The 17,713-nt window shown below is 41.4% G+C and overlaps 1 protein-coding gene across 1 annotated transcript in view; it reads left to right on the forward strand.

Moving 5' to 3' along the window:
- Positions 1-16,157, forward strand: part of SAMD13 (sterile alpha motif domain containing 13) — a 40,414-nt gene extending 24,257 nt beyond the window's left edge. The window contains exon 5 of the mRNA XM_042948617.1: positions 15,013-16,157. Coding sequence (XP_042804551.1) covers positions 15,013-15,156 — 144 coding nt within the window. The 3' untranslated portion in view covers positions 15,157-16,157. The remainder of the gene's footprint in view (positions 1-15,012) is intronic.
- Positions 16,158-17,713: the final 1,556 nt, after the last annotated feature.

Raw genomic sequence — 17,713 nt, forward strand, 5'->3', positions numbered from 1 at the left:
AATTTGGAAAATTTGCCAAAATAGCTGCTTAAATCACTTCACACTCATCAGAATAGCTAAAATTAGAAAGATCAATAAATTTAAATGTTCATGAGGATGTAGAACAAACACATTCTCCTACAGTGTTGGGGGCGGTGTAAAATACTCAGACATCTACCCCATGATCCAGCAGTTTCATTCCTGAGAATTTACACAAGGGAAATGAAAGCATATGTGCATAAGAGATTTGTACAAAACTGTTCTCAGTAGCTTTATTCATAATTGTCCCACCTGGAAGCCTAACTGTCCATCAGTGGGAGAATGTAGTATAGTCACACAACAGAATACCACCCAGTAACACACACACACACTAACTACTACTCATGTAGAGCAGTTTGGATAAGTCTCAAAGGATCCCACTGAGTAAGAGAACCCTCACTCAGGAGTTCATACTGAAGAGTGCCTATCTTAGTCCATTTGGGATGCTATAACGAAAATACTAGAAACTGGTGGCATAAACAACAAACATTCATTTCCCATGGTTCTAGAGGTTGGGGATTCCAAGATCAAGGAGACTGCAGACTGGGTGTCTAACGAGGGCCCTCTTCCTAGCCAGCTGTCGTTTAGCTGTGTCCTTGGATGGAGGAAGGGATGAGAGAGCTCTCTGGGGCTCGTTTTGTGAGGACACTAATCCTTATAATCACATCCCAAGGGCCCTACGTCCTAACACTATCACCAATTACCTTTACTACCCCCTGGAGATTAGGTTTCAACATATGATTTGGGAGACACACAAACATTCAGACCGTCACGATTCCATTTAGATAAAGATTGAGAACAGGAAAATGCATCATTGATAGCAAGAATTAAAACAGTGGTTGCCTCTGTATAGGTGGGAGTGGCGAATGACTAGAAAGCGGCACAAAGGAACTTTCTGGGTGATGATAGCATTTCGTGTCTTGATGAGGGTTTGGATTATACGTATACGCATCGTAGATGCACTGCATATGCACAGGTTTATGATGTTTCCAATTTGTGTGTTACATAGCGTCTACCTTTTACTTCAAAATCAAAAGAACTATAAAAAAATTAAACAATTTGGAATATGCAAGCTGAAATATTTAGAGAAATATACTGATTTATGCAACTTCCTTTGAAATGCATCAAATATGTATTGACAGTTGGATAGAGGAATGGGTAGATGGACAGACATGATAAAGCAAGTATAGAAAATGTTAATTGTAGAATCTCAGTGATGGTCACAAGGGTTTTCACTATATAAGTTCTTACAACTTCATGTTTGAAAATTTTTATAATAAAATTGTGGGGGAGAATAGCTCAGGTTGAAAAGCGAAGGCTGATCGGCTGGAACATATTTTATTTTCGGTTTTAATGGAGTGATATCCATTTGTGTCATTACAGTTGAATAACTCCCTTCCAAAATTAAATTTAAACAATATTGTGAAAGGTTAACCAAAAAAAGGACTGAGCTAAAAGGTCTCTTGGCCAAATTCCCAGCTGCCCAAAAGTGTTTTTCAGATTGCATTTTTACTCAGACTCCTCAGAGGCAGATGTCCCAGACTGGGGGCAGAGGGGGGTGTCCTTTGGGCCTTCCAGATTCTGTGCAGGACCTGAGAATGGAGCTGGCCAGCTCTGAGCTTGGCCCAGGAGCAGGCCCTTTCTCCCAAGGATGACATCACTGTGGTACCAGCAACACCGGGAGGCAAAAGGGAACAAATTCTCCCAAAGCATTTCATTCAGAAGTCCTTCAAGGGGGAAAGGGCATCATCCTGCTACTGTGCTGAACCCAACTCAGGAGCCTGAGAAATGGTCTAGAAGCTCGAGTTCCTTCATTCTCATGGAAGGGTGGTTGGAAAGAGTCTGCCTTGAATTATTCTCTGGAAGTAATCCCCATCTTCATCCTGCGTGTAATTATCGTCATCTTCCCTCCTCTCATTAAAGGAGGTAGAAGAAGGGAAAGGAGGGAATCACTGGTCAGGCCCCGCTGATAAGACAAGTAGCTGCTGTGATTTCCATGAGAACTGAGGATCAGGATCCTTTACTATGTTAGCCTGCCTCTTCCATCATCATGCCTCAGAAGGATTCATGTTGAGGCACCTGGGTGGCTCAGTCAGTTGAGCGTCTGACTTTGACTCAGGTCATGATCTCATAGTTCATGGGTTGAAGCCCTGCATCAGGCTCTGTGCTGACAACTCAGAGCATGGAGCCTGCTTTGGATTCTGTGTCTCTCTCTCTCTCTGCCCCTCCCCCACTTGGACTCTCTCTCTCTCTCTCTTTCTCAAAAATAAATAAGCATTAAAAAATAAAAAATAAAAAGAAGAAGAAGAAGGATTCATGTTTCACCTCCAAGGATCTTCCTGCAGTGAATCTCAAAAGTCAGCAGTCACTCTCCAAGTTCATCCTAGATGGGAAGACTGAGACCACCCCCAGCCCAAACGCATATCCCTTCCAGGTACATCTTCCAGGTCTCAGCAGCTAAGAAACAATAAGAAGCGCCACAGTGTGAAATCTCCTGGAAGAAAGCTTTGCCTTGCCATTGGACAGTAGCAGGACAGGACTGGAGAGTACCCTCTAAACCACTTTGGAAAGAGCAAGTCTGGAAAGGATAGTACAGTTGTCAATAATGTGGGGAGCTTAGTTTCATGGCCGACTGTTATGGACTGAATGTCTGTGCCCCTCCCAAAACTCATATGTTAAAACCCTAACTCCCAATATGATGGTATTAGGAGGGCTTTGGGAAATAATCAGATTTAGATGAGGTCATGAGCATAGGGCCCTCGTGATGGGATGAGTGCCCTGGAAAGAAAATACCAGAAAGCTCGCTTGTCTCTCTCTGCCATGTGAGGGTACAGCAAGAGGATACCGCCTGGCAGCCAGGAAGAGGGCCTCACCAAGAACCTGCCCATGCTGGCACTGTGAGCACTCCCAGCCTCCAGAACTGTGATCAGAACTTAGCGCTGGCTAAAATAGTGACATTGATGCCAGACATGTCCACCTTCAGCTGGGCTGACTTTCAGCTATCCATCTTCGTGATATGGCCTCACAGTACCATACTGGATATTCTGTTGCTGTTGCTGGTAGCAACCAGACACAGATGTGGCTTTCTAGAAGCATGCCTCCTTGGAAGATGTCAGGCCATTGAGTAAGGTTTGTCCAAAGGGCAGAAATGGTGTCCCATGTTCCTGGGGTATGAAGCATCTGGTTAAGCTGGTGATTTTTGCATGACTGCCTTTTCCCTGTGCAGACACATTGCACTGCCACATGACAATGGTTTCCATTAAGTTTCCTTCTGGTACAGTGATCTCTATCAAGTTTTCTTCTGTAAAATTGTTTTGACCCTTCTGCGTAAGCCACAACTGTAAGCCAAAAGAACTGTCCGGAGGGAAGGTCTAAGCCCCTGCCTAGCCCCTTGCCCCACCCAGGATGACCCAGTGTCAGTAGTGTATGTGTGTTTCAGGTTGTTTACTGTTCTGGTCAGTCCCCTTTAAGACCAGTGATACCACTCACTCTTTCTTGGTTCACTGGCCCCATTAACATAGTGTTCCAGAGGGTTCACTGACCCATAAGAACAGGAGGCAGTGGGAGTCCTTAGTGGAGGACACAGTGATGACAACTCTGTCAGTGCTCTCTTTCCTATGGACACCATGGTGTGGTGACTATTTTCCCAGGTGTCTTCTGGCAGACAGATCTCTCATGCTGTGGTGAAGAGTTTTAGTTAGAGCCATGACTCCAAGTTTCTTTTCTCCTGATTGATATTGATCACTGGAGGATCCTGAAGAGTCTGCCCTTTCTAGGACACAGGTTTCTATAAAGTGAATGTTGATGTAAACAAGCAGAATATTGCTCAAGCTGCTGCGTTAATAGTCAGGTATTAGTTTAGAACCGGCCTTGATGAAGTATGCTTTCAATGCACAGCACAGAGCGCAAAACCACTTGAGATATTGGCTATACAGTGTTGAATTTTGGTGACTAGATGATATGGCACTTGCCCTTAGATAGAAGTTGCCTGGTTTTCAAGAGTCAAAGGTACTTATGAAGTAAAAGGACTTCTACTTTCCTAGCATTGGTTTTTAAGAGAACCCTCTGACTAATCTTACTCAAAAGCATCTCCGCTTTCCTCACAGAACATTTAGGATAAGGTTTACTCTGTCAGACTCTGAAGGCTAAATGAGCACCATTCTCCAGTGTGAAGCCATTTCTATTGACAGTGCTTTTAGTTGCCATTTAAGGAATTCTGGCAGTCCGGTTCATCACCACTCAGACTGGACCCTCATGTGGGTCACAGCCAGCTCTGCCGCTCGTCATGTAGTCACTGCACTTCCGTGTCTTTGTCTGTCTGACTCACATAGTCACATTATATATGAAGGAGTTGGAAGACAGCAGTCTGCCACTCAATCAGTGTCCTATAATTCCTATTGTTCAGGTTCCTCAAGCTTACAAGTGAGTAACATCGGTGATTCTGTTTCTAGAACAATATGTATCACTGAGATTTTTTTTTCCTCAGAGTATCATAACAATGTAATGTGCAATTCATGGTGACAAATTAATTTTACTCTATTATCTCCTCACTGTCCCCAAACCACATGACTAAGAGCAGTATTTTACTCTGAAATGCCCAACTGTTGTTTAAACCATTCATTTGGAATGCATTTCTTTTCAGATGGCTATTTGCTAACTTTCTGAAGCCACTGACTTAACAAATATGAATACAGATTCTCACTGCTACGAATTGCCAAATAACATTATTTCCAAATGGAGCAGTCAAGTAGGGAGACCAATCAGAGCAACTCTGAGCATAGTGGCCGAAGTCATTGCCAGATGGATTTCAACTGTAGTGATTCTGGTGGATATTTCTAACTAGACCCAGGACCAATCTAGGTTTTGGGAAGCTTTTTACAATTTTAAGAGCCCTCCTTGTGGAGAAAAATTAGGAAATATGAATACACAATTACTAAGGCAAAAGTTAAGCTTCACTAGCTCCATGGTACATTCAGCTCTGAGTTAGATTAGTTAAGTCCCCACAAATTAGAAATCACTTTTATTACTTTTTAAGCATTTTATAATACCAACTACTGAAAATATTTAAGGTGCTTTGACACCTGGTATTTCTTTACAGTTGAAGGCTCCTGAAATGCTTAAAATATTTTATAACATAATCAACAGAGGAAGTGGCAACTCAGATTCTGCCGCTGTGTCCTTCCAGTCCACCAATATTTGGGAAATAGTTAAAAAGTCAATGGATGACGCTAACAATAAGAAAATAGCCAAGAGAATTGAAAGCAAAACTGATAAGGAAGAAACCATTTGAATTTTTGATTGAAATAGAATATATTTCTATAAACCCAAAATCCCAAATGGTTGTTTAAGTCATTTATTTGAAATGAGACCAGTTATAAGACATTATCACATAGCCAGGTACATTCATGGTGCTTCTTTGTCTCATTCACTTGTTCAGTTGTTTCAATAGTTATTGTAGCTTTTTCTAAGGCTTATTAAAATAAATATAAAACTGTTGAAGTAATTAGTGCTCATCATTACAAGTATTATTTTACTTTAACAAACCACCTGAAATGATTGTAGGTGTGGGAACCATTTGAAGGAAGCACGGAATATTCCTGGCAGGGGAAGATCAAATACAAAGGCATGAGGACACGAGAAAAGTATGATTTACCTTGAGAATTCCAAGTACCTTGTAGTTAGAGGTGTGGAGCAGGGAACATCAAGGGATAAGCCTGAAAGATAAACCGGGGTCCAGGGTACAGACAGTCTGGTTTGCCTGGCAGATGGAAGACTTGACCTGAAAGGCACTGGGAAACCATGGAAAGATATTAAGTGGGAAGTGAGTGCCAGGATGAGATTTGTGTTTTTGAAAGATCAGTCTGGCGGCAATGTGGAATGTGGCTTGGAGGACAACTAGATGGAAGGTGGGAAAGCTGGCTGTAATAATTCCACTGGGGAAAGGAAAAGATGGCTTCGAAAATATGGGAAGATGGCCAGAAGAATTTAGTGGATCATTGGCAATAGAGGATGAAGATTTGTCCCATCTCTGTTCTCTGCTGTAACCCAAGACCGAGCTCACTGCCCACAGATGGCAAAGAACGGGACTTGGGTGACTGCCAAGTTTCCAGATTGGGTGGGTTGTAAAGTGGTGCCATTAACTAGGATGTTTGTGGGAGGTAAGTTGTAAAAGGGCTAAAATGAGCACAGTTTGGGACACATTAAATCTGAAGGCCTGTAGTACCTCCAGGTGGACATATCTAGCAGATGGTTCAAGGGAAGAGTAAGACCTAGGGGCAGAGATATGAGGTCATCAACAGTCATAAGAAGGATGAGAATGAGAGAGGCATATAGAAGGGGGGGAGAAAAAGGTCAAGGTCAGCACCCTGGGGAACACCAAGGTTTTTAATGGTTGGGACAAAAAAGGCAACTATGAAAAGCAACTGAGAAAGAAGTCAGGGAGGTGAGGAGAGAACCAGTAATGAGGGGTTGTACAGAAACCAATGAAGGAGGAAGTTTTAAGAAAAATGAAATGATTGACAAGGTCAAATTCCTCAAAAAGGTGAAGCCCCAGTGGAGTCTGTGAATGATGGTGGGGTTTCAGTGGAGTTGGGGGTGGGGGAGTATTGGTGACTATTGAGGTGGAGGACCCTTTCCTCCAAGCTGAGGAATGAACAGGAGATAGGCAAGTGGAGGTAGAACCAGTAGGTGGGGGTAGGGGTGGTGGTAGTATATAGACATGAGAGCTCTTTTCAGAGAGAGGAGACACTCAAACTTATTTACATGCAGGAAAGTAGCCAAAAGAATTAGGTTAAAATTCAATGAAATTGAGGACAGTTAACGCAAACTCCCTGAGGATAAGGAAAAGGATGAGATCAAAGAGTATGGAAAAGCAAGGATAGGAGAAATTGGAACCCTCATGTATTGCTGGTGGGAATATAAAATGATGTGGCCGCTGTAGAAAAGTTTGGTAGCTTTTCAAAAAGTTAAGCATAGAATTACCATATGGCTCAATAATTCCCCACAAAGAATTGAAAAGAGGGACTCAAATAGATACTTGTACACAAATATTCACTGCAGTATTATTCACAACAACCAAAAGGTGGAAACCACCCAGGTGTCTATGAACAGATGAATGGATAAACAAAACGTGGTATATACATACAACAGAATATTATTCAGCCATAAAAAGGAATGAAGTTCTGGCACATGCCACAATATGGATGAACCTTGACAACACTCTCCTAAGTGAAGTAAACCAATTAAATATTGTATGATTCCATTTATATGAAATATCTAAGACAGGCAAATTATTCATAGAGACACAAAGCAACTTAGGGGCTATTAAGGACTGGGGGCAGAGGGAGTTACTGCTTAATAGAGTTTCTGTTTGAGGTGATGGAAGAGTTTAGAAAATAGATGGTGGCGATGATCTCACTACATTGTAAATACATTCATGCCACTAAATTGTACACTTAAAAACAGTTCATTAAAATGGCCTACTTGCTGTTACATATATTTTACCATAATAAAATGTAATGTCGGCCATAATATACATGGTTCACTTCATTCAGTTTGGTCGATAAAATATTCAGATATTTTATTTTGTTGTTTTAAAAAGAATATGAAGGGATTAATTCTGAGCAAGACAGGGATATCTTCTCCTGTCCTTCCTGTTCTTCCTCTATCCTTCCTGTGCTCCAGGGACATAGGTGAGGATGTATACCGATCTAGCTAAGATAGCCCTTGTCCCCAGGGACAGTAAGGGAGTTCCTGACAGTCTCTATTTCCTTTGCTAAACAAGAGACAAGCTCCTGTGCTTGGAGTGGACAGGACGGGGAGAGGTTTAGTAAGGAACTAGAGGAAAGCAGTGACCATTAAGAGCGACCACCATGGGGAATGGGAGAGAGATCTGATTGAGGATACCCAGAACTGTTGAGGACTTTTACTGACCCAGCTGAGACCGGCACAGTGCCCACATCTAATGTTTCATCTTCACAGCGTCTTGATTTTTTTTTCCCAGCTGCACCAGGTATAGGAGTCAGAGAAGCTGGATTGCTACATTGCTCCTGGATGGGGTGCTTGTGGCATGGGCACAGTGGATGGCTAATAGCCTAAGAGGGCAGTTTGAGAGGGCATATAAAAGAATGGTTCCCAGTGCCAACCGGGGGGTGCAGACTTGATACAAAGGAAGAGCCTGAAGGAGACTCATAACCTTGGAAAAAGTGGATTTGAAATGTGAAAGTGGGTGTAATGAGAGTGAGGAGTGAGAGATAGAATTTTAGATTTTTAAGTGTTGCAGGGTTTTGTAGTCTTCTGGTTAGTGACATTATAGAAGGTTCTAGAAGTAAAGGTGAAGTTGTAGAAATGGTGTATTCTACTAACTGCTGTCCCAAGTAGATGAAAACATGTGTCATGGCATAATTATAGAATTTTGTTTCTTTAAAAAAATTTTTTTAATGTTTATTCATTTTTTTGAGAGACAGAGAGCTCACGCACGTATACGCACATGAGTAGGGGAGGAGCAGAGAGAGAGAGCAAGACATAGGATCTGAAGCAGGCTCCAGGCACTGAGCTGTCAGCCCAGAGCCCAATGTGGGGCCTGAACCCACAAACCTCAAGGTCATGACCTGAGGCAAAGTCAGAGGCTTAACCGACTGAGCCACCCAGGCACCCGGAGTAGAAGTTTGTTTCTTATTCATGTAAATAGTCCAAGGTGGTCTTGGGAGTGTTCTCCTTCACTATAATTCAAGAACCCAGGTTGATGGAGGCTCTGTCATCTTCAGCAAGATCAGGATCATCCAGGCATTGACATCCAGTTGGCATAAAGGTAAGGTGCAAGGAGGGGCACACGTAGGCGGTTTTATGGGCCAGGTGCACATAGAAACACATCATTGTTTCATCTGTCATTGGCCAGAACGTGGTCACATGGTCATACCACATTGCAAGGAAATCTTGAGAAATGTGTAGTTGTGTGTCCTGGAAAAAAGAGCCACCAACAGGCCTTGCTACACTTGAGCCTCGAAGTCATTTTTTTTTTTTTAATTTTTTTTTATTGTTTATTTATTTTTGAGACAGAGAGAGACAGAGCATGAATGAGGGAGGGTCAGAGAGAGAGGGAGACACAGAATCTGAAGCAGGCTCCAGTCTCTGAGCTGTCAGCACAGAGCCTGATGCGGGGCTCGAACTCACAGACTGTGAGATCATGACCTGAGCCAAAGTCGGCCGCTTAACCAACTGAGCCACCCAGGCGCCCCTCGAAGTCATTTTTTAAAGCATTTCCCGTTGTGATGCTGCTACTTAGTTTTGTTTTTAAGTCCAGAGATAAGTTTCAAAAAGGCTAACTTTAAAAGATAGCTGAAGTGAAGAAGCCTTATCTGACCATACATGGGAAGCCTTCACTTCTAATTCTGTTCCTTATATCTATTCTGGGTTTTGTTTTGTTTTGTTTTAAATCTAGGCAGACATCTCTGTAACCCAGTTTCCTCAGTTGATGAAGTGAGTTTCATTCTTTTTCCTTCATCAGAAATGTGTACAAGATTTTTTTTTTAATAGAGCTCCTTTATCACCCACTTTGTGCCAGCAGCAAATATTAAATAACACAGAGATACCCATTAAGTCACTGAAGGCATGAGCCCTCACAATGAGCCAAAATGGATTTTGTTTCTGATTTAAGGTCAAGACCCGTTTTGGTTCTGACTATTACTTTAACAAATAAGGTAGACTTCTTTCTGAGCCACATAAACAGTTTTTTGTTTTGTTTTGTTTTGTTTTGTTTTGTTTTTCCTGTAGACAAGCTGCTCAGTGTTGGTTTCTTAAACTAGGTGAAGTCTTCCTAATATGTATATTATCCATCTCAAATTTTCCACCAATAGGAATGCAAGGCAAGCACAGCATCAGCTGGGAGTCATTGGCTGATAATGTTGAGCTCATAGTCACTCCCCCACATTGAGCTGCAGGATCAGGGCCGATGGAGAGGGTGGAATTGTAGAGGACACCAAAGAGGAATTTCTTCCCCAGAGGAGAGTTTGTCCCAACAACCATGTGATGAGATTCAAACGGTCTTGGTGTAGACTTGAGTAGTTCACCATATTCCTTTCCAAAATTATATGGAAATTCTTCTGAAAACAAACTCTGTGTCTTGGAAAGGAAAGGTCTTTTAAAGAAACATGGTGAATTACTACAAAGTACTAGGAGTGCCTCAAAATGCTTCCCCTTCTGATATTAAGAAGGCTTACCACCAGTTAGCTCTTCAGGTACATCCAGACAAGAACCCAAAAAACAGGGAGGAAGCTGAAGAGAAATTCAAACAAGTAGCAGAAGCCTATGCGGTCTTGTCTGATGCCAAGAAACGCAACAACTATGACAAGTCCAGAGGAAACCGCATCAAAATGGAAGATAAAGGGGACTTCAGCAGGGACAAAAACTGTTTGAAAGAGGAACCATGGTTTGAGAGGCCACACTGTGGCTTTCAAAATGTCTTTGAAGACAAAGACCACTTCTCATGGGACTATTTTTCCACTGGTCATATGGGTAGGGCCAGAAGATTCCACTCCTCCTTCTTTGATGTGATCCCCATACTGGACACAGGATTTTCCACGTTTGTATCCCTGGGCTCCAGAACAAGTCCCCCTTCCTCTGAAACATTTTTACCCTTTGTAAGCAGTGGAATGGGAAACTTCAGACTGGTCACCACTTGTAGCCAGATAGTGAATGGCAAGAGAGTTGTTACAAAGAAAGTTCTAGAAAATGTGAGGGGGAAGACCGAAGTGGAAAAAGGAAACCTATTTCATCAGATTCCTCCACGTCATTGGTAAGGAGTCTGTGCTTTGTTCTTTCACGGGGAGACTTCCCTATAAGGCTGGCGAGTCTGATGCGTATCAAAGACAGAGTTGGAATCTGAGAGTGTGTTAAAGCAGAATGGACAGAAACCAGCTTAGTGCAAACCTCTCATTTCCCAGAGGAAAGAAATAATGGGCCAGATGTTAATGCAAGACACTAGGAAGCAGCGGAGTTTGGCTTCTAGCCGGTCTTCTGGTCTAAACTGAGCTTTCATTTCCTCTCCACTGTATAGGGGGTGGAGACCACCACCACAAATATGGCTTTCTGAGTTAGTTGCAGGGTCTCACCATCATAAAGCCCATTGACTTCTCTTTGACTTATTCCTTGTCCTTCCTTGCTATTAACCGGTTTGCCTCTTGCTTGACGGCCACTCTTTTTCTCTTCCTAGCCTCTTTCTCTTTTCTCTTCCCACCTCATCTTTCTTCCCATACATTTCCAACGGACCATATCACAATTAGGCTCAACTGAAAAAGCTACCAAGGTGTAGATTAGTGTTCGCAGAGAGAAAGAGTGAACAGTAAATGGGTTAAGATTTTTTTATATACTTTTTTTAATAGCTAGCATTTATTGAGTATTCTGTAGGTATCAGGCATTCTGCTTCACGTATGTTATTGCAGTAATCCTTTCAGCAGTGAAATACAGTAGCTACTTTCCCTCCATCATATAGATAAGGAAATGAGGCTTAGAGAGATTAACTTGCCCAGCCCCACCTAATAAGCAATAAAATAATGTCTTACTCTAGAACACATGCTTATCTACTGAGCTGTAACATCTAAGGAGCCTACTCATTTATTTTTAGATCAAGGGTCTTGCCCTCATTGGAAATTTACACCTATCATCTCTAAACCTTACTTCCATGCAAGAGTACTTGCTCGAGCTTCTTAAGTATGCAGACATTTTTTTTGCATGAATATTATTGCCCAACAGGTACTTGGTTACTCTTTCAGGAAGACAGAAGCAATGTACAAAGCTTCATTGAAACTGACAAATGATTATCCCTTAACACAGGAATGTAAACAGGATCCCAAAATGTGAATTATCTCTTTGTTTTGACTTTAATCATGATGTATATGCAAAATCATGGGATGTTTTTTAATGTTTATTTATTTAACTGGATCTGGTCACACTCCAACCCCTTCATTTATACTAATAAACAAACTGGGGTATAGAGGAGTGGTTGCTTGTGGAAAATTACTGGTGGAGTCTGCATCAGAAACTCTGTCTTCCAGTTTCCAATCTCATGCTCATTCTAGTACACCATGCTGACTGGCAAAATTCGGATTTCATTTGCATCCCAGTCTTTTATAGAAGTTATGTAACAAATGATTTGCTTCCTTAATCAAGGAACTTTTCTGTGTTTGCAATTTTTATGAGACAAAATTTTTGATGTAGTCTTTGAGCTTTTTTAATCTTACCGAATTTTCTGAAGTTGAACAGGAATATGCCTGCATCCCTCTGGCAACGGGTAGCATTCAGGCAGGGAGCACGCTTCCAGAAAGGAAGCAGTAGATGGATTTGGAATTGGAACACATCCTGTTTCTCTCAAAGCCTTTGCATTTCCACTTGGTAGTCATTGAAAATCTCCCATATGTCAGGCACTGTGCTAGGTGCCTTCCATGAATGATTTATTTCTAATCTCTAGAATCCTTCAGGGGCTTATTTCCATTTTACAAGTGAGGAAACCGGGGCTCAGGGAAGACAAGTCCTTTACTTTACCAAAGGTCACACAGTAAGTTGTGGAGACAGGGTTTGGACAACAGTTTGCTTGACCTGGAAGCTCACGTTCCCATTATGTCGTGTTCCACTGCCGTTCATTTGAGCTGCTGTAGTCATGGCTTAAGAGGAAGGTTTTGTTGTATGTATGAGTTAGATTCATTTCAAATTTTTAAAATGAGGATTGCCAGATGGAGCTTTCTTTTACCGTTGCTAGTGTGAGGTGAACTTCAGTGTGGCTACTGAACAAAGGGAAAATCAAATTGGAGCATGAAACTTGATTTTCTATTTTGTCTTAAATAAAATCCAAATTTCAGCATCTTTCACAGACATACTTGGCTTCTGACGGAAATGCTGAGTTGTAGAAGGAGTTTTTTGCCAGCAAAGATAAAAAAAAAAAAATTCACTTTCAGTTAGTCGAGGAAGTTTTCTTGTTGTGTAGAAATGAAAGCAGTGTCATCTCTTCCTGAGGCCTGTTTAAAACATGTACAAAGTTAAGTATGAGCATTTGCTCATACTTTGTTGTCATTTAACAACAAAGGAAAGTTGGAGAGCAGGAAGGGCTTTGCTGGTTTATAAAGCATTCCAAGTGAATCAGTGTTCATCTCCGTCAATCTAAGATAGACTGCGAGCTTTGAAGGAACCTGTGATTCAGATTCCTGTGACCTCACAGAGCCTTCAGAACTGCTGCTGTGGTTTCCGCATGTCAAAAGCTCTTCTGCAAACTTTTATGCTTACGGGTTTTACTGAGGGGCAGTCTTTGGGCTTGCTAGCTGCTTAAGGAGAAGAAAATACTTGAGGGTTAGCGTCCATTCCTATGTCCTCATCTAATTTTTCACTCTTGCCCTGTCAACTAACTGCTTTATACACCATGTTTTTGAATAGTTGTCTCTCACAAATTAATGTGAGATCTTTTTTTTCTAGTAATCGGCAAAATAAGGGTTTCCAGAATTCAAAAACACCACAGAGCGGTTATAAGTAATTCCTTGTCCTTCTGCTCTGGTTCATGGTAGGTGGTTGACAAATGACATGAGGACCATGGATGGGTCTGTTGAGGAGTAATGACAAGTGATTGTATAACTTATAGCTCAGAAAGCATTTGCGAGAATAGTATCTCATGGAATCCTGTCAGAAACCCCAAATCCCCACGTTGCCAACCAAGGAGACAGAGGAGGAAGGGATTTACAGGTCACAAAGTGAGTGTTTCGTCAGCCCACTAGCCCAGTGCTGTTTCTCCACACACAGAGATGTGCAAAGCACATGTTCTTCACAGTCTGGCAAAACACAAGGGAATTTGGAGTTCTAGGGATCAGTGTAGGAAGGAGTCACAGTTTTGTAGAGTTACAGTTATACACCATGTCCCCTTGTCTGTCCATCAGTGGGAGAGGTGGGTACAGACATGTCAGAGCTTACCTAACATGCACAGTTGGTCCATCTCTTGGGTCCAGGTCCCCTAAGAGCCAGCTCACTTGTCCCCACAATAAAAAGTAACCAAAATAAGGTGGCATTCAGCATCCTTCTCAGTGATCTCTTTCCAAAAGTTCCAAACCATTTTCTGTATTTGGGATCCTCATGTCTTTGATGGGAAACCTGTTTGTATTTCACCTCCAAGCTTTGTGGTCTCCGGGACACTCTGGTTGGGTACCTAAAGGGTGTGGGAAGTGGACTCCGAGAGAACAGGGGCAGAGCTCTGTCCCTCACTACCTTATTTGGAATCTTGAGGATCCACTGAGAGGAAGCATGGTAGGACCTGCAACATGAGAGGTTGATTTTCGGGTTGAGGCAGGATGATTCTTCTTTTAAAGGACAGGAAAGAAGTTCACCGAAAGTATATCATTTTTCCATTGTCCATTGTTGTGATTAACAAGACTCCAGAAAACCTAGGACTCTATGGCCCCATTGGTTCATCTATACCACACATATTTACTTGCAAGTGTCAAGCGAAACAGAAAGGAGTTATGGAAAAAACATTGGCTTTGGCTGTAGGCAGATGAGTTCAAATCCTGTTACCTTTGCCTAACTTCTTGATCTTCACACCTTTCTCCTTGTGTTTGCCTGTAAAATTATGATAATCCCTGCCCATCCTAATTTATAGTTGTTTTAGGAAATTAAGTACACAGAAATTCCGCATAAACTTTAATATATTTTATAAATGGAAAGTGTCATTATCTCTTTCAGAAACAATATCTTTGATCCCTACCAAGTATACATACCAAGTCCGCCATCATTTTTTTAAGATGCAACTTTAGCAATGTGGTCTTGACAACAAGATCAGCTATGGATTGCATTTAATCCAAAAATAAAAGTGGAAGATGGAACATAAAAATAGAGGAGTCCATTTTTTCCATTTGGCATAAATAAAAAAGTAATGTTTTTAGCTTGGAGACAATCAATACGTCTTTTCTTTTGAACTTTGGATTTGGACTTACATGTTGCTTTCATCCTTTGCTTCCATTGTAGGAAATTGATGGAAAATCCCTGCTATTGATGACAAGAAATGACGTGTTGACAGGACTTCAGTTAAAACTGGGGCCTGCTCTGAAAATCTACGAGTATCATGTTAAACCTCTGCAGACAAAGCATTTAAAGAACCACTCTTCATAGTACAGTCAAGTTGGGGTCTTAGACCTCAAAAAATACATAATGACATAATTTAGTTTCATGTGATGAAACTTTGTAAACAGAATACATACATGTGTATATGTAAAGAATTTCAGTCAAATGAAACGTTATCCTATTGGATAGACTAGGCAATCCATCGGCTGACCTGAATTCAGCCAGGAGGAGCAAGGATAACTTATAGACAGGAGGGTTTTCCTGGTGGATCTTGTCAAATTGAGTGATCTTTGACATGATTAGACACCCCTCCCCACCAAAGGGATTTTCTTCACAAATTGCTTTCCCAGAATCCTTGAAAAAAGGATTGAATTGAATGATCTTTTGGGTTACAGATGTAGGGAGATTAAAAACAAGAACACTTGGGGGAAGGGGAGAAAAGAAAGATTGCTGTCTCCCTTGAATTCCTCTGCTCCTTAGAGCTTGTGTTATTTGGATGGAATTGCCGACACCCTTTTTTATAGAGGGTCCTCCACTTGACCTTATTAAGGTTTCACTGGGATATACTGCGATGTTTGAGACGATCGTGCGTCATGGCCCCTACAGGAGCAGAACCTCTGAAAAAGAGAAACTCTGTTGTGTCTTCGGGATGTCCCTCCATCTTCAGCTTCTTTCATAGGGGGTAACGGTATTTTCTGCATAGATTTACTTTCAAATTGGCTCTTTGTTTCCGAAGAAGAAAACATTTTTTCACTTTATGGTTTGTATTTATACGAATTTGTTTCTGAAGGAATTTGCCAAGAGTTATAGATCAAAAAGCCTTGTTACTAGTACAGAGTATTTTTATATATATTCCTTCATGATGGTGTAATATTTTTTTAATTGCTCTGATGCTCTGTTGGATTCTTGGTTTGAGTACTTGTTTTTAAGAACTTGAAAAAGTGGGCTTGCTACATCTCTGTTCAAAGAGACATTGGTTCAAATCTCTGTGTGTCAATGCCTTGGTGAACTGGTGCTTTGTGGTCACAATAAAGCATTGCTTCGGTTTATTCCCAGTGTATGTTTGATCTTTTCTGTTTTGTTGCCTCTTCAGTTGGGATTAAGGATTAAGGCCATTCCTTAAAACCATGGAAAGAAAGTTAAGCCTAAAAAAAAAAAAAGCAACTTTGGATTTATAAAACATTTAGATTTGTTTGTGGGTTTACCTTCTTTATGAACTACATTGTCCAAATAGGCCTTGTTCCTTCTCTTACCCCCATCCAACAACCAATTTTAGGTGTCATTTTAGCCAAAGTTTTTTTTTTTTTTTCTGTAGGCCACTGAGGGTCATGATTTTCTGGAAATTTGGATGAAAGCCATGTACTTTCCCTCCAGACCAAAGTTCATATTCCCACATATAAAACTTTGCAGAGTTGATGGACTCCCTGAAGTTCTGTCTTCCCCCTCCTCAAGTTGAGGGCCACTATTTTAGATAGTGTTATAATTCAGTCCCCTGCAAAGATCATTTCTCTAAAGACCAGAAAGTCTGAAGATGAGAGTGAAAAAAAAACAAAAACAAAAACATGGGAAGTGGTATAATGGGTGGGGTTCAAAATGCCTTTCAAATTAATTGTTATGGAGTGTCTGAAATTTAAATTATGCTTTGTTTTGCATAAGTGGGAGAAGGGGCTGCAAAAGAGACACTTTCCATCCCCACATTCTCACAGTCTACAAAGCATGTAAAACTAAAAGGCAGAACTTAGTTAAGTATTATGAGGAGTGGTAGTGATAAAAAGTGAGAGGTGCACCTGCTGGAGACCCAGGTGGGAAGGAAGGAACATGGGATCCAATAGAAGATGGGATGAAGAACTGAATTAACCTCCCTGCAGGAGTTTCCCACAAGTGAAATAGTAATGACGTTTGAACCCTCTCTGCCTCAAAGGGATAGCATGCAAATGTCCCAGCCATGCTTCTGTGTATCCACCTGATACCTTATGTATGAGTCTAGAAAAGATTTGGCTGTGAGTAATAAAAAAAAAAAACAACTGTCTCATATCGGACAAAGGGCTAGTATCCAAAATCTATAAAGAGCTCACCAAACTCCACACCCGAAAAACAAATAACCCAGTGAAGAAATGGGAAGAAAACATGAATAGACACTTCTCTAAAGAAGACATCCAGATGGCCAACAGGCACATGAAAAGATGCTCAACGTCGCTCCTCATCAGGGAAATACAAATCAAAACCACACTCAGATATCACCTCCCACCAGTCAGAGTGGCCAAAATGAACAAATCAGGAGACTATAGATGCTGGAGAGGATGTGGAGAAACGGGAACCCTCTTGCACTGTTGGTGGGAATGCAAACTGGTGCAGCCGCTCTGGAAAACAGTGTGGAGGTTCCTCAAAAAATTAAAAATAGATCTACCCTATGACCCAGAAACAGCACTGCTAGGAATTTACCCAAGGGATACAGGAGTGCTGATGCATAGGGGCACTTGTACCCCAATGTTTATAGCAGCACTTTCAACAGTAGCCAAATTATGGAAAGAGCCTAAAGGTCCATCAACTGATGAATGATAAAGAAATTGTGGTTTATATACACAATGGAGTACTACATGGCAAT

The sequence above is a fragment of the Panthera leo genome, chromosome C1, assembly GCF_018350215.1.
Source record: "Panthera leo isolate Ple1 chromosome C1, P.leo_Ple1_pat1.1, whole genome shotgun sequence".
In the NCBI taxonomy this organism is placed as follows: Eukaryota; Metazoa; Chordata; class Mammalia; order Carnivora; family Felidae; genus Panthera; species Panthera leo.